The sequence below is a fragment of the Moschus berezovskii genome, chromosome 10 (assembly GCF_049115385.1).
Source record: "Moschus berezovskii isolate FMDL1 chromosome 10, NW_MosBer_1.0, whole genome shotgun sequence".
Classification (NCBI taxonomy): domain Eukaryota; kingdom Metazoa; phylum Chordata; class Mammalia; order Artiodactyla; family Moschidae; genus Moschus; species Moschus berezovskii.
This window is the reverse complement of record NC_142469.1, coordinates 14,014,667-14,037,182: the sequence shown is the minus strand read 5'-3', so window position 1 is coordinate 14,037,182 and position 22,516 is coordinate 14,014,667. Positions and strand designations below refer to the sequence as shown.

The following is a 22,516-nucleotide window of genomic DNA, read 5'->3' as shown; positions in this document are numbered from 1 at the left end:
TTCCAGCTTGTGCTTCATCCAGCCCAGCATTTCGCATGATGTACTCTGCATATAAGTTTAATATGACCATATATAGCCTTGACATACTTCTTTTCCAATTTGGAACCAGTCCGTTGCTTCATGTCTGGTTCTAACTGTTGCTTCCTGACCTGCATACAAGTTTCTCAGGAGGCAAGTCAGGTGGTCTGGCATTCCCATCTCTTAGTATTTCCCACAGTTTGTTGTGATCCACACAGTTAAAGACTTTAGCACAGGCAATGAAGCAAAGCTGATGTTTTCTGGAATTCTCTATGATCCAACAGATTTTGGCAATTTGATCTCTGGTTCCTCTGCATTTTCTAAATCTAGCTTGAGCATCTAGAAGTTCTCAGTTCACGTACTAGTTATCTGAAAGGTATATCTATCTAAAAGGTAGTCAAAATAAACGCCACAACTATTAAGTCTGAAAAGAAGAACACGACAATATAAAATTTACTACAGAATCATTAAAATTGGGTTATAAAGGTAAAACTGTATATATTTACAAAGTACCTTTGGAGTTTCATTTGTTAACTTTTAAACTGCGGTAATAACCATTTCTAATCGCTGAGTTCAGGGGCATTAAGTACGTCCACACTGCTGTGCAACTGCCACAGCCATCCTCCTCCAGAGCTCTTTTTATCCTGCACAACTGACACTCTCTGCCCACGAAACAATTACTGCCCTCACCCACCCTCCGACCCTGGCAGCCAGCACTCTACCCTCCGTCTCCATGAGTCTGACTCTTCCAGGCACTCACGGGAGGCACCTACCAGCAGCATCACACAGTATTTGTCCTCACATCTTCATTTCACTTCGTATAATGTCCTCAAGGAGCACCCAAGCTGCAGCCGGTATCGGAATTTTCTTCCTTTATAGGCTGAATAATATTCCACTGCACATACATATCACATTTTATTTATCCATTTATCCACTAATGGACATTTAAGTGGTTTCCACTTTTGGCTATTATGAATAATCTTGCTATGAACATGGATGAACGAATTCTGTTTGAGTCCTTGTTTTCAATTCTTTTGGGTATATACCCAGAAGTAGAACTGCTGGATCAAATGGTAATTTCATGTTTCTTTGAAGAATTACCACACTGCTTTTCACTATGGCCACACTATTTTACATTCCCACCAACAGAGCACAGGGTTCCAATTTTTCCACATCCTCACCAACCAATTGCTATTTTCTGGCAATTTTTTTGACAGCAGTCATCCTAATGAGTGTGAAATATAAAGTACTTAAAGTACCCTTTTAAAATCCTATAAAAATTTTCAAAAGAACTGAAAGTAAAAACTAAAATGTTAAAAGTGGTGAGACTCTGGATAGTGAAACAACAGGTTTTCCTTTGTATTTTTTTTTCTTATATTTCCCATGGTTTTTATAATAGGGGGGAAACAGCCATTTTAAAAATGAGGCTGATATTATTATCACAATGATAAAAGATTTAAGAGGAGGCATGGACCTGGGCACAGAACAGGTGCAGAAGAAGTCAAAGTTGAGAGGAACACAAATCTGGCAGGTTCAGAGGCCAGCACCTGCTGGGCTCCCCAGAATGTGTGTGTGTGTGGACTGGGGAGGGACTGCCTGAGACGGAACGTGGGCACAGACGGGGGCACACCTCCGATGGGCTCAGCTGCCTATACTGCGGTCTGCAGGCAGCGATGCCTGGTTCTCTCTCATCTTTTCCCAGGCCTCCGTTGAGCTCTGAAGAAGTTGGAATCTTTCTTCTTGGCACCCAGTCTTTCTGGCACAGCAATGATCAGAAATAAATGCAGTAATCTACACAAATTACTATAAGTACCACAAAAGTGATACTCCAGAAGGAGAGTAACAACAAAGCTTATGGCTACAGGGCTAAATGCTGTCAGGGGCCCAAGACCATGTATCTAATCCAATTTTTATCCTAACAACCTGTTCTGTTTTTACCTCCAAAATGAAGGTGATTTCTTTTTTCAACTTTAAAAAATTTTAAAGGTTACTTTCCATTTACAATATTTATTACAAAATGTTATAACTATATATGTTTCTTCATAATTGTTTGCAATATATTTTGTGTTGTACAATATACACCCTTGCGCCTGTCTTACACCAACAATCTGCACCTCCCACCCCCCATCCCCCATACTGCCCCTCACCCACTAATTTGTCTGCTCTACCCCAAATGCAAATGATTCAAATCACATGGGAATTAGATGAAAAGATGCACGATTTTAGAAGATAAACTTGACTCTGGGAACCTTCGAGTTAGGAAAATGCTGGTTTGGGTTTCAAATTATCTTATGTCTACCTCCCACTAATGGCACTATTATAAACTTTTCTTTCATATACATAACCACATTACTTCCTTCCAGCATCTGAGTAAAGCTGCTAAGAAACAGATCTGCGTCTATACCCAAGAGCGCCTTGGCCTCACTCGCACTCTCCATCGAGGTGTGCGCCAGACTGCTTTCTTTCTTCCACTGAGACCAGTTTCATGGACCTGGAATCTGAATCAGTGATTCTCTAGTGATGAGCAATCCTGTCCTCCGGGACATTCAGCAACATCTGAAGACATTTCTGATTGCCAGGACTGGCAGGATGCTTCCAGACATCCTGCAAGACACAGACGTGCCTCCACCACATGACTCCTAGTGTTTAAGGTGATGCTTGCCACAGGGTAGGTGGAAAAAATGCCCATTAAGCTAACAGATTTACGTATGAGGAAACTGAGGTTCAGAGTGATCAGATATTTAGTATACAGCAGAGAAAAAAGTCAAGTCTGTTAAATGACAGAGGAGCAGAGTAGGTTACAAAATACATGCACAGGCCGATCCCATGTGGATACACACATTTCCATGGGAAACAATATGGAAGGATGAACATCAAAATGTTAATGATAATTTTTCTAAGTGGTTAAACTGTGACGATATTACTTTTTCTTTTTGCTTATGCATATTTTCTAACTTCTTAAAAGTAGACATCGTTTAGGGACTATGGAGAGGTAGAAGGGGGATGCTATTAAAAATCCATAAAGTTTCTATCTACCCTGTCTCTTGGTTAAAGAATGAAAAACACGATAAATTTATTGGACAGGAATATGATTTCTTTTGACTTAGGAGTAGCAGTAGTGATCTTTTCTTTTTCAGAGAGAAAAGATTTACTAAAAAAGAGAAACCTAATAGCTAAAGAAAGAAAGTTGTCAACAGCAACTAACAATACAGACTCTAATAAAACCTGGACCACAGAAAAGCAGGACCAAAATGCTTTCTAAGCCTAATGCACAGTTATGCTGAATCTATTTTTTTAAATCTACAAACAAAAGATTGTTATCAAACTAATCTTCAATATCAGGTTTTAAGCTGAAAATGAAAATGATTTGTGGAAAATACAAAGAACCTTCTAATCCCACTTATAAAAATGCAGTTAAGACATCTACCATGATGACTCATTACTACCTAGACCATATGTCTCCACTTCCACAAAAGCATTAACTACTGGAAATATCTGACTCTCAAATGCACACACACATCATGTGCAATGTTTATTTAGCTTAAATGACACTAAGAACCTGGTGGTTGTGTAAGCGTCTCTGTCAGATTGTTAAACAGCAGAACCTATTAATACAGCATCTGGCAATGAGTCACTTAATTTCACTTTCATGGTTTACTAAGAGCTATGTGACAGATATACAACTGGTTACTTACTTTTACATGGCTGTACTGAAATCTCAAGTTCAGGAGCTTTGCAATTTTACTTTCTGCTTAGATTGAAAGGTCAGACCACTTATTGTATTTTTTAAGTTTTATTAACATAAAAATTTGTTCAAAAAGAAAACTCTGCTGGTTGTTTCTGTTTTTTCCCCAACTACTTAAAAAAATCACTATTCATCTACATCATCTTCTTAAAAGATTCAAATACTATTTAACATTAATATATGTGGCAAGTTGATTTTCTCTCATAAACTTCAAGAAGTTAGTGGCAAAGAATCTGCACACATGCAAAAAAACCACTTTTTAAATTTTTCATTAAAAATTACAACACATGCTTGGGGGACCACAGGTCAGTCATCGCAATCACTTTAAAGTATTTCACCAAGACACATACAAGAGACTGGTAACAGTACACACACACTAGAATTGACATATAAACCGTATTATGTATAAAACAGATAACTAATGAGCACCTGCTGTGCAGCACAGGGAATTCTATTCAATGTTCTGTGGTGACCTAAATGGGAAGAAGGCGATCCAAAGAAGAGGGTATACATGTATACACACAGCTGACTCACTCTGCTGGACAGCAGAGAGTAACACAACACTGTAAAGCAACTACACACCAGATGCCTAAGATGAAAAAGAAGAATACTCATGCACACAAGCATAGAAAGCTATGCTACGGAAGGTTTAAGACAGTTATCACTATGTAGAGGGATTATGAGATGTTATGTATTATTTTAAAGTTTTGCTTATTTATACATTTTATTTTTTTCCCACAAAGAATAAGTAATATTTAATAAAAAATGAAAGTCTGAATATTAAAAAATTTTAATTCATAAAAACATAAAAATATTCCAAGATAGGTGAATAATTATGTACTAAACTCACTGTAATTATCTTGGAAAGACCTTAAGAAAGTCAATGAAAATATAAAATTCTTTACTTTGATGTAATAATCTAAATTTTTCTGTTAAGATACTCATTACATATAAAACCAATGATGCATTTACACTTGTACAACAGGCATCTAAACAGAAATACCTAATATTTTAAAGTAAGCCAAGTTTTCTGAAATATATTCAGACACACACAGATATACACACACAAATACATGTTCTATATAAATAGAGAAATAGCTAGCATTAGGAAGAACTGAATACTTTTTTCCTAAATTAGACTTTGTCTTTTAACAGGAAGAATAGCTCACTGAAACAGAATAGCAACTAAGGTGGATGAGAAATCAGTTTGAAATAATAAAGAGAATTAACTGACTAAAAACCAACTCTGGAGCTGTGAAAGCCATCTTTAAGGATATAGTCAAGATGATTTTAGGAACCTGTTCAGTAGATTTAATAAGTAATTCTAAATTTAGAACTATTAATTACCAGAGGGATCACCAGAGATCATCAAAGCAAAGCTTATTAATCAATGAGGAAAAAGCAGATCCGGGCAGTTAACTGACTGAACCCAGAACCACAGGCTTGAACCTGGCTCTCCTCCTGACCCTGCTTCTCCTGCTGCAACCAAGTCTCAACAAACATGGCCACCTGCTTCTGTAAATAACATTTACTAGAACACATTCACATTTACTGCCTGTGTGCTATAAAGGAAGAGCTGAATAGTTGTGAAAGATACCTTATGGCCTAAAAGATTTAGTATCTGATTCTCTACAGAAAAACATTTGCTGATCCCTAAAGTTTTCTTAACATACAATTTAAAAGTTTAAGAACTTAACACAAAAATTCTATCAATAATAAACTACATTATAATAAACAGCAATAAAACCAGAACCACTACTGTGGTTATTACTTTAAATTACTTTAGAAGGATTTAATTTCCCTATCCCAAGAATTGACTACTTGTCCATTTTCCATGTTTTGATATGTACATCTTTAAGAAAAACTATAAAACTTAAAACCTCCCAAAGGAGAAATCAAGATCTGCTTATTTAAACTGAAAGAGAACTCATGTACATTCCTTTAATAGAGTACTTCTCATCTACATAAACATATTTATAGCTTTCCAGCTACCTAGCAGACAATCTAGTAGATAAATCTAAACAACATGAATTAGAAATGTCAAACACAGGACAGAATATTTTAGAAAAAGTCAAATATATACACTATTTTCCAGCAGAATATCTAAATCACAACAGACTGACATCTATTTAAATGTCAAAAACATCTGCCCTGTTAATCACTTGATTCAGTACATTTTTAGGTTTCACCTTCCTCTTCCCAGAAAAGAAAGTGAGCTGGCTCCAGCTAACCCCATTAGTAACAGATGCTTATACAACACAGTAACATAAACCTCAGGGAGACCCAAATACAAAATACGATTTAAACAAAAGTAGTAGGCTGCTCCGGAGAAGGCAATGGCAAGCCACTCCAGTACTCTTGCCTAGAAAATCGCATGGACAGGGGGAGCCTGGTGGGCTGCAGTCCGTGGGGTCGCTACTAGTCGGACACGACTGAGCAACTTCACTTTCACTTTTCACTTTCACACATTGGAGAAGGAAATGGCAACCCGCTCCAGTGTTCTTGCCTGGAGAATCCCAGGGACGGCGGAGCCTGGTGGGCTGCCGTCTATGGGGTCACACAGAGTTGGACATGACTGAAGCGACTGAGCAGCGGCAGCAGCAGTAGGCTGCTCAGGGAAAACAAGCGTATTTATGGAAGGAAGAAGTCCCTAAGGTAGGAAATCAATAAAAATTATGAATCCACTAGTTAGAAGACAATATGGGATGGGGTTATATACAAACACCGGCTTCCCTTGTGGCTCAGCTGGTAAAAAAGCTGCACACAATGCAGGAGACCTGGGTTCGATTCCTGGGTTGGGAAGATCCCCTGGAGAAGGGAAAGGCTACCCACTCCAGTATCCTAGCCTGGAGAATTCCACGGACTGTACAGTCCCTGGGGTCACAAACAGTCAGACATGACTGAGTGACTTTCACTTCACTATATACAAACACCATTCTTTTCTAGGGAACCCTGTACTGTTCATTATAAAATGATGCAGAATGTACAACAGAACAAAAAATTGCAGTAAGAAAGCAACCTGAGGGCACATATGTCAAATCAAAGCGTACACACACACACACACACACGACTTGGGGCTTAAATCAGAAGAAAACCTGGGTTCAAACCCCTTAACTGCCAACAATTGTTAGCACTGAGCAAGTCACTTTTCAGTGACTCAATGTCCTTCTAGGTTTTAGTCTACTCCTTTATAAAATAAGAGATTTGGGCTAGGTAGGAAAGTTCCTTCTAATCCCCCAATTAGCATACTTCCAAGTAACTGTTTATTAACTCACTGCTGCATGTCAAGTCCATGCTAATGGCTTTAATTATGTGTAGAAATAAGTGGACTTACAAGAGGTATTCTGGAAAAATAAATCCTATCAAGCATCACTCTTTCAAATGCATGAAGATATACAAGATGGAGCTTAGTCTGCTCTGCCTGCTAAAAGAAATGAAATCCTGTTTTTCCAAACTCCATAAATTACCTAACTAAACTAGATTACATTAGCCAATTCATATATTCTCTCTGATTCTTGGTTCCTCCACCTACAACAATAACTGGTCTTTGTAAGGAGTAAAGAGAACACACACAGGTTAGGAGCTGAAAGCCTTCCCTCTGAAGTCAGGAATAAGACAAGGATGCCTTCTATCACTGATTCAAAAACCAGAAACAAAAAGAGCAATAACACCACAGAAATAAGACATTTGCAAACATGTAACTGGAAAAGTACCAGTTTCTTCGACATATATGTGTAAGTGTGTGTGCTGATTGTTTTTTTTTTAATCTTTTAATTAAAAATAAATTTTTATTTTATTTTTTTTATTGGAGGCTAATTATTTTACAATATTATATTGGTTGGTTTTGCAATACATTGACATGAATCCACCCTGGATGTACATGAGTTCTCCTTCCTGAACCCCTCTCCCACCTCCCTCCTCCCCTTACCCTCCCTCTGGGTCATCCCCGCACGCCAGCCCCCAGCATCCTGTAACATGCATCGACCCTGAACTGGCAATTCGTTTCGCATATGATAACATACATGTTTCAATGCCATTCTCCCAAATCATCCCACCCTCACCCTCACCCACAGAGTCCCAAAGACTGTTTTATACATCAGTGTCTCTTTTGCTGTCTCGTATACAGGCTTATAATTTCCATCTTTCTAAATTCCATATATATGCATTAGTATACTGTATTGGTGTTTTTCTTTCTGGCTTACTTCACTCTGTATAATAGGCTCTAGTTTCATCCACCTCATTAGAACTGGTTCAAATGCATTCTTTTTAATGGCTGAGTAATACTCCATTGTGTATATGTACCAAAGCTTTCTTATCCATTCGTCTGCAGATGGACATCTAGGTTGCTTCCATGTCCTGGCTATTATAAACAGTGCTGCAATGAACACTGGAGTACATGTGTCTCTTTCAATTCTGGTTTCCTCGGTGTGTATGCCCAAGAGTGCGATTGCTGGATCATATGGCAGTTCTATTTCCAGTTTTTTGAGGAATTGTTAAAATCACAATATTGTAATTAGCCTCCAATTAAAATAAATCAAAAAAAAGAAAAAAAGTCAATTTAAAAAAAGAGAAACTGTGTTTAGAAAAAAAAAAGTCAATGAGGGAAAAGTAGGCAATCCAATTTAAAAAGAGGTGAAAGATCTGAATCAGAGCTCCAAGGGGGGCTCCAAATGGGCAATGAACATGTGAAAAGGCCCTGAACCTTGTTTGTAATATACGAAATGGACACTTAAAATACAGTGAGGTATCACTATACACTTATCAGACTGCAAACAATAATATTTCTGATAACACCCAACGCTGAAAGAACGCAGGGTCACCAGAATACATCTGGCATTTGGTGTGCACGAGGCAGGGCTGTGTGACACGACTGAGCAACTGAGTATGCACAACAGTGTTCACACTCGATGACCAAACAAGTCTGCTCCTAAATACATCCTGAGGAAACACAGGCTTAGAGGCGCAGGGGAGAGCACTCACAGCAGCATTGCTTACTAAGAGCTAAAGCCTGGATATAATCCCTTCTGCTGTTGCTCAGTCGCTTCAGTCGTGTCCGACTCTGTGCGGCCCCATAGACGGCAGCCCACCAGGCTCCCCTGTCCCTGGGATTCTCCAGGCAAGAACACTGCAGTGGGTTGCCATTTCCTTCTCCAATGCGTGAAAGTGAAAAGTGAAAGTGTGTTTACCAATTGAATGGATGAAGTAAGAAACAAAAATATGATGAAATACTACACAACAATTAACTAAGGAAGTAGACAACTATATACCACAAAAATGCTGACTGGGAAAAAAAGCAAAACAAAAGAATATTCGTGGTATCATTTCATTTGTATGTTCAAAAACATAGAAAAACAGTATTTTCTAAATATGGTTTCTATTATTTACATACACATTCAGAGAAGGTAAATCTATTTCTAAAATGCAAGGAAATGATTATCTCTGGGGAAAAGAGAAGTGATTTAACCAGGAGCCGTTACAGCGGCAGCTTCTGGAGAGCTGGCCACGTTCTGTTTCCTGACCAGGTGGTGAATACAAGGCTGGTCACCTCACACTTGTAAGTGCACACGTGCACATGCAAACTGTACACTAGCCCAGTTCCTGGCAGATAACAGATAGCCAATAAAGCCAATGCCGTCTTATTAATGAGGATGACATTCTGACTACTACTGATACAATTTTTACTGCTATTACTACTAGTTCCTCCTCTGTAGATTATACAAGGGGGCTTCCACGGTGGCTCAGTGGTAAAGAATCCACCTGCCAATGCAGGAGATGTGGGTTCGATCCTTGGGTTGGGAAGATCACCTGAAGAAGAAAATGGCAACCCACTCTAGTATTCTCGGCCTGGGAAATCCCACGGGCAGAGGAGCCTGGTGAGCTACAGTCGATGGGGTCGCAGAGTCAGACACGACTTAGTGACTAAACAATAACAACAAGATGATGCAAGCTCCCTGAAAATCTCAGCTCAGAGAGATGGGAAGGAAAAATACCTAATGCAAAAGAAGGAAAGCTTACTGGCGCCACTGCTCTGTTTCCCTACAGTTAAGACTTTTAAAGGCAATAGTCTCTTCCTTCTCATGCAGCTTGCACTATCCTGACCACAAAATTTTGACAGGAACTGAGGCTTTTCCCTGTGGGTGATTATTCCTTCAGCAAGGTTCCCACTAGCAGCAGCAGGAGTCCTGAACTCTGCAGGGTGAGCAAGAGTAACAGATGAGGTGTGAATTGGGTTTAATAAAACCTAACATTGAAAGGAAATGGTAACAGAAAAGTGCCAGCTCCTCCCGTTCCCACCCCTGAAGTGGGAACACCGCACTTCTCACACTCGCAATCCAGACTGCTCACAGTAACTGGCGGCCCCTTCCCTCAGCAGGCAATGGAAGGCAAGCACTTACACGCAAGGCAGCGAAATACAAGAGGTCATGACATCAAATGCTCACTGTATTTTCAGGGCAAAATTTTTTTAAACAGAAAAAAATATATGTTTTAAAAGAGGTTAAATTTTAAATCTTGCCAAGTACAATAATAAGGTATTATATAAATTCTTTGATATTTCCAACTTTTGAAAACAAAAGATAAAACCTTCTAGTGATTTTTAAATTCCTTTGTAATCAAAGAGAAAACTGTTAAGAGATTTCACTTACAGCTTCTTACTGATGCACGTTGAAGAGAAAGGTTTCCAGAGGAGAAATGAAGCAATTTAAGTAACTGGGGTTATAAATACTAACTGAATCACTCCTTACAAAAAGTTTTATAATATTTAACATCTGACTGAAACAACACCTAGATGCATCCTGTGTTGGGCAAAGAAACTGATCTAACAATATAATTAAAGACTCATATGAGGGAGGAAATAATACAATCAAATGTATGGCAATGTCCCCGGAATTCTGAGGAAGGGAAGAAGTGCATCTGCTGGGGGCGGTTAGAGGGCCTTCATGGACAAAGAGGAAGCCTAGGTAAGCTGGGGGAGAGCAAAGGACAGCCTTGGCCAGGCAGCTCAGTGAAGAGAGATGGGAAGTGTGTCCAGGGAGCAACAGCCAAGCCGGACTGGTACCGCTGGGGCCGGGGGCTAAGGGGAGACACACCAGGAGGGAGGTGAAGGCGCAGACAGTGAACAGGCGTGGATGCGACATAAAGTTCTACCAGCCTTGGGATTCTTAGCAGCATGTCTTAGAAAGGAAGGCATGTTTATAACTTTCTGAAGGTATAGGCTATTCTAACCAATTTGCACTGTGTAATTTATGCCTTCATAAAGTCAACTATTCACACTGCAACAATTAAAATCAAGGACACGCTCTCTGCGCTTCCATTCCTGTGTGAGGCAATGCACTGAGAGCCAAGCCGCCACGACTATCTAACCAAGTCCTTTACAGACACCCATCCTATCTTGCTACAGTAGTGCAGCAAGACAGCAGGCCTGATCACATCCCTCCTGCTCATCACTGCAAAAGAACCTTCCAAGAGGATCCACAGCCTTTCCTTCCAAAAGAATCGATGTGGACCTTAAAGTCCTCTACAACTTGAGCTCAATCTACCATCCTGGTCTCCTTCCCACGACTTTCTGTACAGACATAGATCTTTCTTCACTCTAGCACTCACTCTTTCTCTAAATAAACTCTGTCTTTACTTCCGGTTTCCATGTCCTCAAGGTGTTCTCTCCACAGGACACGCTCCTGCCTCACAGCCTCAACCCTGCCTACTTCAGTCCACTCAAGTGCTACACTCAGTGTGGAGTCCGTCTGAAGGCCTCGCAGGGGCCCCTCTGCACTCTCTCAACTTTCCGGACTGTGAAGTCAAACTGTGCAAGCAAGTTAAAACCACCACTCTTTACATCAGGAATACATGCCCCTGAGGAACTCACAGGAATCTGCACCCACACATATGTACCTGATTCCTAGTCACACATGACAAGATAGGCATAGGACACACTCCGCAAAGATTGGTTGAAAGAATGATTACTGCATATCATGAATATCTTCAAATCATCCATATATAATTGTACAGACAAGGCTGTAACCTGCATGGATTAAAAAACAGGAAGAGATTTTACCTTTTCAGTTGTAAGAGGTTTGGTAGGCTTTTCTGGTTCCTTTTCTTTCTTTTTCTCTTCCTTTTTTTTTTCCTTTTCTTTCTAAAACACAGCCGAAAGTTTTGGTAAGTTCACTTTTTTAAAAAATGTCAGCTCTTCATACATTTTTATTAGTTGGAGTCATCATTTGAAGAGTACAAATTTCAATGATAACAATATTCAGTGATACTGAGATATGAAAGAAAACAGCAAATTCATACTGTCATCAAGTTAATAACACAATAAAGAATAACTTTCCTTAAAAAATTAAGACAGAAGTGAGACAATTTAGAACTTCTTTGATATTTCAGAATTTGTTTAAAACAAATGCAATTTCTATTCAATAAATTCTCATTGCATCTTTACATAAAGTTAGGTTTCCTAACAGCAACCATGAAGTTGAAATTTGAACACAAAGAAAACAAAAACCAACTCATAGAAGAGAATTCTTTATCAACCAGATGAAGGCAGACTACAGCATGCAAACATGAGAAGAACAGTGTAAAATCACTTTCTTTTTCAATCACCATAGTGTTGTGATATTTTTAAAGGGCAAATATGATTATTTTCTCATGAAAATAACGTTGAAGATAGTGCTCGGGGACCAGAATGAGCTGACTGGTTTGCATATATGATACAACCCAGTCAAAGTAAACTATAATGATATTATAAAGTTCACAATTTGCATTTTCAAGAAGGATGAAATAAGATATAATAAAAAAAACGTAAGGGTTATAAGACTGCAAGGAGATCCGACCAGTCCATTCTAAAGGAGATCTATCCTGGGTGTTCATTGGAAGGACTGATGCTAAAGCTGAAACTCCAATACTTTGTCCACCTCATACGACGAGTTAACTCACTGGAAAAGACTCTGATGCTGGGAGCGATTGGGGGAGGGAGGAGACGGGGACGACGGAGAATGAGATGGCTGGATGGCATCACCGACTCGATGGACATGAGTTTGAGTGAACTCCAACGGTTGGTGATGGACAGGGAGGCCTGGCGTGCTGTGATTCATGGGGTCACAAAGAGTCGGACACGACTGAGCGACTGAACTGAACTGAACTGAACTGAAGGGCTATAAACAGGTGGGAAAAGGAAAATGAAGTAGATTAAACAACGAGCATTTGTAAGGCATATGGAGGGAAGAGATGCCTAGAAATCTACAGTCTGGTGATAATGCAACTGAGTGCTGATCTAGACCTTAGTTCCCTGGCAGCAAACATGGAAGGATAAACTGCTGAACCTAGAAAAGGCAGGATAATAAACACATGAAACTTGGTGAAAATGCCTAAATGTTGCATCTGTACCTATGCCTTTAAAAATGGTGCTTGACACCACCTCTCTCAAGAGAAGAATCTTTACTATCTGTAAATTGGGAAAGTCAACACCAGCAATTCCTAAGCCAAAATGGTACAGATAAAATTAAAGCTCCTATGGGCCAGGCACTGTGATAAGCACCTTACTGTCTAAATTAATGTTTATAATAATGTCGGAAGAAAGTCATCACTGTCATTTTACAAATGCAGAAACAAACGCTCAGGAAAGTGACACACAGAGCCAATCGCAGCAGGGCTGAGGGCTGCAGAGCTTCCGCGCTCGCTGCCGTCCAGCGGGCTCTGCTTCCCACACTGTCCTCCCCACTGGGACAGCGGGCACCTCCTGAGCCCTTCTCAAGGGCTAGACACCACGTGACTCACTGAGACCCGCACAAGAGCCTTCTGAGGTAAGGAATATCACCTCCACTGTGTAAGTGAAACACAAACAGGATATGCAAAAGTCCTTCGGATGTCATGAAATGTTTTCCAGACACCTGTCAAGTTTAGGGAGGAAAGCAACGTAACTGGACATCCTCACTAATATGCTGGAGTTGGATGGTCCTGCAGCCTCTCTAAGCTCTTAGTTATTTCTCAAGGATGTCACTGTCATGAGATGGGGAAGAAGCCCGTCTTTCTAATCACTATGACTGGTGGGTACATCCGAAATCACCAAAAATAAATTAAAACCCAGTTCAGTTCAGTCGCTCAGTCGTGTCCGACTCTTTGCGACCCCATGGACTGCAGCACACCAGTCTTTCCTGTGCATCACCAATTCCCGGAGCTTACTCAAACTCGTGTCCATTGAGTCGGTGATGCCATCCAACCATCTCATCCTCTGTCGTCCCCTTCTCCTCCCACCTTCAATCTTCCCCAGCATCAGGGTCTTTTCCAATGAGTCGGCTCTTCGCATCAGGTGGCCAAAGTATTTCAGCTTCAGTAACAGTCCTTCCAATGAATATTCAGGACTGGTTTCCTTTAGGGTTTTTGCCTTTTCATACTGTTCATGGGGTTCTCAAGGCAAAAATACCAAAGTGGTTTGCCATTCCCTTCTCCAGTGGACCACATTTTGTCAGACGTGGCATGGCTCATGTGGCTGTGGTCCGTGTGATCAGTTTGATTAGTTTTCTATGATTGTAGTTTTCATCTGGTCTGCCCTCTGACAGATAAGGATAAAAGGCTTAAGGAAGCTTCTCTCCTGATGGGAGAGACTGACTGTAGTGGAAACTGGGTCTTGTTCTGATGAGCAGGGCCACGCTCAGTACATCTTTCCCTAGCCTTTCCCTTCTCCAGGGGATCTTCCCAACCCAGGGACTGAACCAAAGTCTCCTACATTGCAGGCGGATTCTTTACTAGCTGAGCCACAAGTGAAGCCCAAATTAAATCAGCTAGCTGTGTTTAACCAAGGGAGAGCACAATTTGATGTCTTGAACACTGGAATTTCAGTTGTCAAAATACGGCTGTAAGGAACAATTTTATGACATTGGCCTTTAAGTCACATTAAACACATGGGTTCTAGGCAAAATGGCCATCATCAAAATACCCACAAACAATAAACGCTGGAGAGGGTGTGGAGAAAAGGGAATCCTATACTACTAATGGGGATAGAAACTGGTACAGTCACTATAGACAGCAGTGTGGAGACTCCTTAAAAAACTAAAAATAGAGCGACCATATGACCCTGCAATCCCGCTTCTCAGCATATATGCAGAGAAAAACATGATCCGAAAAGATACATGTGCCCCAGTGTTCACTGCAGCACTGTTTAAAACAGCCAAGACATGGAAGCAACCTTAGTGTCCACCAACAGAGGAACGGATAAAGAGTATACAATGGAATATGACTCAGCCACTAAAAAGAATGAAACAGCCATCTGCAGCCACGCGGATGGACCCAGAGAGTGTCACACTGAGTAAAGTAAGTCAGAGAAGGAAAAATGACACCGTTTATATGGGGAATCTAAAAAGAAATGACACAAATGAACTTACAGAAACAGACTCCCAGACTTGAGAACGAATTCATGGCTGTCGGCAGAGGGAGAGTGGGGGAAGGGACAGTTAGGGCCTCTGGGGTGGACGTGTACTCGCTGCTATATTTTAAATGGACAACCAACAGCGGCCTACTGTATAGCACGGAGAACTCTGCTGCATGCTATGCTGCAGCCTGGATGAGAAGGGAGTTTAGGGGAGAATGGATACATACAGTATATGTACAGCTGAGGCCCTTCTCTGTTCACCTAGATCTATCACAACATTCTTAATAGGCTACACCTCAATATAAAATAAAAAGTATAAATACAAAATAAAAACTTTTTTAATAATAAAGAAACGAGACAAAAGTAAGGAACTTAAAGCCAGGCAATTCATTAGGTGACTGATCTATTTAAGATACAAGTTTCCTAAGGGAATGGTGAAATACATATTTATTTTTAGGTTGGAGGCTTCTGATGAGTTGTTAAGGAAGTTGCTATTTATACTTTGGCTCTTAGTAGGATGAACAGAAATCTCAAAAATTTCTGTAAATTCTTTCTGGCAGACAAATCTCTCTCTCTCTCTCTCGCCCCCCACTGGGAATGCCTCAAAACCAGAGCTGCTAGAAAAGGTAGATAAATGCGGTCTGAAGAGATTAGTTTTAACCACTCTGTGAAACAAGCAATATTCAAAATCTTAAAAATAAGCTAAGATGCACCAGTAGCAGACCTTTCTATGCCCCTAACGTTTAGTGAGCATTATTAAAATTTCATTTTCTATGTTTTCTCAAAAAAAAAGGGGGGGGCTCTAAATGCAGATCATACAGTTTGACCTACAGATAACACCCATCTTTAGAATCAAAAGCTGCTGAAAGACCAAAGAATACTGTGAGAACCAAAGTTGTTTTAAACTATTTTCTCAGCAAGAATAAAACACAGCAGTGTTTGATATTTCAAAACAGTAGTTCCTGAAATTTGGTTATTACATAGCCAAATAATATAGTGAAATAGGAGACCTTCTGCAGAAGAGAAAAGGAAAAAATGTTCAAGTCCTATAAGGCAAAGAAAAGTAGATCTTGGGTTCATTAAAGATATGGTCTCTAAAACTTTTTATTATGCACTTCTGTCTCAAAATGTTGTGAGCAAACATAATATATGTATGTATTTATTGTAAAGCACATATAGTACTCTATTATACACATTATAAAAAATACATAAAATTAGAAATTTTAAGAGGGTTAAAAAAAAAAAAGCATGAATAAACCTTCTGATGGACTGCCCTAAAGGACTCCCTGGTGTCTAAGTGCTGTCAGGCAAGATGACACCACTCGGTCAGATAAGACCCCGCTTTCCAGGACCTGGCAGTCAGCCCGGCTCAGCAGACACGTGACCTGAGGCTTTCCACCCTCTGAACAGGCACCATGGCCACCCTTCCACGCCCTCGAGGCCACCTCGGCCTCCTGCAGGGCTTCGTCTCTGCTCCTGACCCCTACAACTCTCTGTCCACTCAAGTCTCTCCAGCTCCAACCCCCCGTTCAGCTGCGTCAGAAACCCCTGTAAGGTTCCCCATCTTCCTCTGTTAGGTGGAAGCGTCTCCCGGGCAGAGGATACACCTTATTTGTCTTTGTATCCCACATGTCAAGTAGACCATTTAGCAACGAGGAGACACAGAAAAAGTGTGAGATAAAGGATGTCTCAAATTCACTGTGGTCATTATAACAACAACAAAAAGATAAAAAGAGTCAAAAAAATTAAAACCTTCAACTATTTATAGGGATGACTTTAAAAGTCCATAATGGTATAGCACCATGCTCCCTAACCATTCCTACCCCACCCACATCTCAACAATTATCACTCTCTACAAGGATGATGACTCCATGCATACACTGTATCTATATGATGGTTACTATGGCTTAAAAAAACAAAATGATATTAATGTTCAAGAGTTTATAATAACAGAATCATAGAAAGAAAATTTTTAACCAAAAACTCTTCCTAGTAAATCAAAGAATTCAAGAGCAATTATAGAAAAGTTCCTTTAAGCCTAAGGTGGTAGTGGAAACAACAGCAAAAAACTAATTGCTTATCAAATACTGAGATATATCTATGGTACCAATAAAATAAGTCATTCTGAAATTAAATACAGATTAAAGCTCTTTAATCCTACCTGAAGCATAGGAAAGCGGTCTTAAAATTGTTGGATTTAATGTATTTAATACTGGAGACCATTCAAAGCATAAACAACTATTACAGCATCCCAAATGATAGCACGTTCACACCGAGCATATGGACACAGCTGGCTAGAACACCACCATACCTCCAATTTGTTTTTCTCAACAGCAGCTTGTAGAGAAGGAGAGGATACCAAAGGCTGAAGAGGAGCATCAGAGGAGGCAATCTGTGGAAGACAGGTGGGAAGTCAGGAGGAAAAAACAAAAAGAAAGGAATCAGAATTATAGGCACAGAAAAGAAACAAACACTCATGTATTTCTGAAGCACTCAGAAATATGTGAAAGGAAAATAATGCACCAAGAAGAGTGTTGCTTTTCAAGTACTTCCATGTGGAATTTCTGCAGGTAAAAGCATCTATTACAGAAAAGTGTATGATTTAAAATGCATTTCACTCTAACATAAAATTTAAAATGCACTCAGACAAGATCACGCCCAAAGTATCTGAGAAACAACTGAGCGTGTCTGGCGGCTCTCTTTCCATCAGTGTTACTGCCGGAGAGCTCACGCTCTGACACGCTGTTCCAAGTGGCTGGACAGCATGAGTTGAGATCTTGTTCCCACTGACCATAACTGCTTTAAGAATGGAAAATAACAGAGCTGAAACAGTAAAAGTTAATGAAAGTTTTAATCAACTGTGTAAAAAAACAGAAAGAAGGCTGGGAGTGAAAAGAGTGAATTAAACGCAGTGTAACAGCTAAGCAGCATGCTTATTGAAAAGCCATGCGAACACTTCCTTCTTGGAGCTCTGTGCCCACAAATACCCCCAGGGCTGCATTGCCCCAAAGCTCTGTGAGACAGTTATATATGCAAAGGCAGTTACATATGCAAAAGCAATTTATACAGAGAAAATTTCATCTAAAAGCCTTTTCACTCATCTTACCCAATTCCTACAAGCATAGTTAATCACTTTAATGGAAGCATTATCTTCCTGCTCTCTTTACTGCCAAAATATAACTGCAATACGTTTACAAAATGTGTAGTGGATCTCTGGAGCTGTTAAACTGACATCTCTGTACTGTTCTATCATATCAATAGTGCCTCTGAGGAATCTTAAAAATAAAAGGTGCTATTTCACAAAGGTTATTATGCGATGTCAAAGTAACAACGTGAGATGGTAAAACAATGTGAGATGCTAAGTTCTCATTCAATCTGCTTGTTGCTGAGTTAGTTATGGCTGCAACTCTGAATCACAACCCAAGCCCGTAACCTTCAGCAGGTCTTCGTTGGCACACTTTTAGCTCTGTTAAAAGTATACAAACTAGCCATTCGATGATAACTAACTGAAATTACACACAAAATATTTAACAAGACAAACTGTGCCTTAAAGACCAGCTGCAAAACTAATTTATTCCACTGGACATTTCCCTGCTAGAGATATGGAGAAAACAAGAGATTAGAAAAAGCACATAAAATCACTTAAGATGGTAACCTGTATCATAAAGACCTTTTTGCCCAAATTTATGTAAAAGCTGAACATAAAAATATAACAAAGAAATAAAGGCATTTAATATGTTCAGTGTTACCAATTCAAGATAATTCACTGTAGAAGTTCTTTTTCTCCTCCTGAGAGGATGATAAACTGATTTCACCACTTTTAAAATTTCGATGTTCACTGTTCACAGAATCTTGATTCAAACTGGAATCAAGATTGCCAGGAGAAATACAGAGATGACACCACCCTTATGACAGAAAGCAAAGAGGAATTAAAAAGCCTCTTAAAGAAACGTGAAAGAGGAGAGTGAAAAAGTTGGCTTAAAATGCAACATTCACCAAACTAAGATCGTGGCATCTGGTCCCATCACTCCATGGCAAAGAGATGGGGAAACAGTGGAAACAGTGACAGACTTTATTTTCTTGGGCTCCAAAATCACTGCAGATTATGACTTGCAGCCATGAAATTAAAATACACTTGCTCCTTGGAAGAAAAGCTATGACCAACCTAGACAACATATTAAAAAGCAGAGACATGATTTTGCCAACAAAGGTCCATCTAGTCAAGGCTATGGATGTGCAAGTTGGACCATAAAGAAAGCTGAGCGCCGAAGAATTGATGCTTTTGAACTGTGGTGTTGGGGAAGACTCCTGAGAGTCCCTTGGACCGCAAGGAGGTCAAACCAGTCAATCCTAAAGGAAATCAACCCTGAATATTCACTGGAAAGACTGATGCTGAAGCTGAAGCTCCAATACTTTGGCCACCTGATGCGAAGAACTAACTCATTGGAAAAGACCCTGATGTTGGGCAAGATTGAAGGCAGGAGGTGAAGGGCACGACAGAGGATGAGATGGTTGGATGGCATCACTGACTCAATGGACGTGAGTTTCAGCAAGCTCTGAGAACTGGTGGTAGACAGGGAGGCCTGACGTGCTGCTGTCCATGGGGTCGCAAGGAGTCAGACACGACTGAGCGACTGACACTAAACTGCACTGAAAAGACAGATGGAGCAATATAAAACTATTTAGTAAATATCAGTCTTTTAACAAAGCATTTTAATACCAAACTAAAGCATTAATACTATGTTCCAGCTAGGAAAAAACACAGAGCTCCTCGTTCAACAGGAAAGACATCTAAAAAGTCAATAGGAAAATTCACAGGTGAATGTGAACAGTTGTGTACCCATAAATCAAAGTACCATCTGCCAATAAGAAAGGGACAGTCTAACAGGACACACGAAAACAGGGATAAAAAAACATGCTGAAAGAGGCCAGACACCCAAGAATAAACAATGTATGATACCATTTACACGCAACTTCAGCAGCGACGAATACAGTCTACAGTGACAAAGAGCAGACTCCCTGGGACAGGCGTGGGAGGCAAGGGAGCACAAGGCACCTCATGGGGGGAGGGGAAGGGTCCACATGCCAACTGTGGTTGTGGCCACACAGGAGCAATGAGTGATGAGCGGGGTAAGCTCCATTATGCCAGCAAGGAACGAAGACCTAGAGTCTACAGCTAGAAGCAAGAGACACTACAGAGAGACGGATGGGGTAGAATCCAAAGCGCAGGTGGGAGGAAGAAAGAAACAAATACAGAGGCAAGAAAAACTAGGTGCTCTCGCGTTCTTTCCCAAACTTTCAGGACCACTGCCCACCCCTCCACTAAGCACCCAAGCAGGAAACCACCGCCTGCCATCTGGTTAGTCCTCCAGTCCCGCTCACCCACGAACTATGCATTCACACACATTCTACAAGGCCTTAACTAGACCTGCCCCCTCCCCCTGACCCGGTCACCACCTGTCTAGGCGCACCTGACTTCCTGGGCGCCAGCTCTCCAGTCTGCTGCTCAGGCCGCCAGGGATCATTGCTTCCTCTGCTGGAAGCCGCTGTGTCTCTAGGGGACCCCCACCCTGCCCCCTTACTGACACCACCTTTTCCTGGATGCGCCACCTGGTCCTCCCATTTGCACCTGCCAAGACCCTGCACTCCTGCAAACACCAGCACATGTGTCCAGTGAGGACACCGTTACTTATGGGTATTCTTTGTTCAACTGAAGTTCTCTGAGACGGACGCTGTTCCTACTTTGTTCACCATCTTCAACATTCAACGGGTCTCAATAAATTTTTCAGTTGAGGAAAACAGGACAAGAGTGTCTCAGAGACAGACACAAAAGGAGGCTTACATCAGTAGCTCCCACTGTCCTCAGAAAGGGCTCTGGCTTACTCACTGTCTTCTCTGAAATCTCATGCAAGTTATCTACACTCATTGTGAAATTCAAAATTTATTTTGTAACTAGATGATAATTTCATTTCACTACATTCCAGTACTTTTACAGAGAGAAGACAAGACTCTGACCTAGAAAATGGCACTGGGAATCAGTGGCGTTGGGAAATGTGGTTGTCATGTTTGACTGTCCCTCTATTCCCCACCCTTCTCCCTGACCCATCTATGACCTCCTTCAGTAATAAATGAGCTATCACCCTTCCTTCAACTATTCTTAAGCCCAGAAGGTCTTCTCAAGGCCACCACCAAAGTCAACCGTATGCAGAGAAACTCCCCGAGCAATCCAAATGTACAAACCCACCCATTACAAAGGGAAACCCGACAGGGCAGCTGGAAAACAGGTTTCCAATTGCCATGTTCCAGCATGAGATGGACACATACACACTGAAAAGATGCCAAGTATATAAAATACCAGTATGATTATCTGAAGGTCGTAAGGCAAACTGCTCATTTTATCTTTTCAAGAAGAGATCAAGAAGAGATTATTTTCTTGATGATTTTGTTGCTGTTGCTGTCACTGTTGCTCAGTCCCGAAGTCAGGTCCAGCTCTCTGTGACCTCGTGGACTGCAGTACACCAGGCTCCTCTGTCCTCCACCATCTCCCACAGTTGCTCAAATTCAAGTCCACTGACTCAGTGATGCTCTTTCATCCTCTGTCATCCCCTGCCTCCTTCTGCCTTCAATCTAAATGAAAATCTGCCACTCCAAACAACTGACAAGGACCACATGCCTTAAACCAGTTTTAGAGATTTTTGACTATATATTTTAAGTGGAGATTTTAATCACAGCAGTTCTCAAATGGCTGTCTCATGATCTTTCAGTATCCTGTGAGGCTTAAGTTCTTCAGGAGTTGAGAAATCATCTAAAAAATATAGTTTCCAAAGTAAATTACCTTCCATGGCATGTGTCAGATATAAAATACATTTACTGAACTAATAAATCATACAAAAGAAATCACCAATTAAACTCGTCAGTAGGGGAGTTAAAAGACTGACAGACTTAAGTACCCTGAGTCACCAAATACACAGAAGAAGCCGAAATTTTAATATACTAACTTTAAAATCACTGGCACTAAGAAATGTAGAATTCTAGAGAAATTTCAAACAGAAGTCCATTAATTGCCACATCAGTCACCTGGAAGCCATAACTTAAAAGGGCTGACTAAAATGTGGCGCTATTAACCCAAAAGACCTCAAACACTGTGCCCGCACACTGACGCCACTGCGCCTGGACTCTCCGCTCCTGCCCGTCTCCTCCCCCGCCCCCACATGAGCCTCGCGGAGGCTCCTGTGTATAAAGCACTCAGTAACACAGACTGCTGCGGAAAACACCGCAGGCAACACCGTGCTTAACTCTCCTAAGAATACCACAAAAAGCAGACACCGTGACCATTCCTACTGCACAGAAGAAACGAAAACTGTAGCAAAAAAGAAGGAACAACAACTCCA

At 40.7% G+C, this 22,516-nt stretch overlaps 1 protein-coding gene across 3 annotated transcripts in view; it reads right to left on the bottom strand.

Moving 5' to 3' along the window:
* The window catches only part of SMAP1 (small ArfGAP 1), a 184,665-nt gene that overhangs the window by 66,404 nt on the left and 95,745 nt on the right, over nucleotides 1–22,516 (bottom strand). The window contains exons 5-6 of one of the 3 annotated variants that reach the window (XM_055433520.2): nucleotides 17,437–17,517; nucleotides 11,817–11,897 (exon numbers count right to left, since the gene is read on the bottom strand). The exons of 1 other annotated variant lie outside the window; for it this stretch is intronic. In XM_055433520.2, coding sequence (XP_055289495.1) covers nucleotides 11,817–11,897; nucleotides 17,437–17,517 — 162 coding nt within the window. The remainder of the gene's footprint in view (nucleotides 1–11,816; nucleotides 11,898–17,436; nucleotides 17,518–22,516) is intronic. One more of the 3 variants, XM_055433521.2, reaches the window with a different exon arrangement.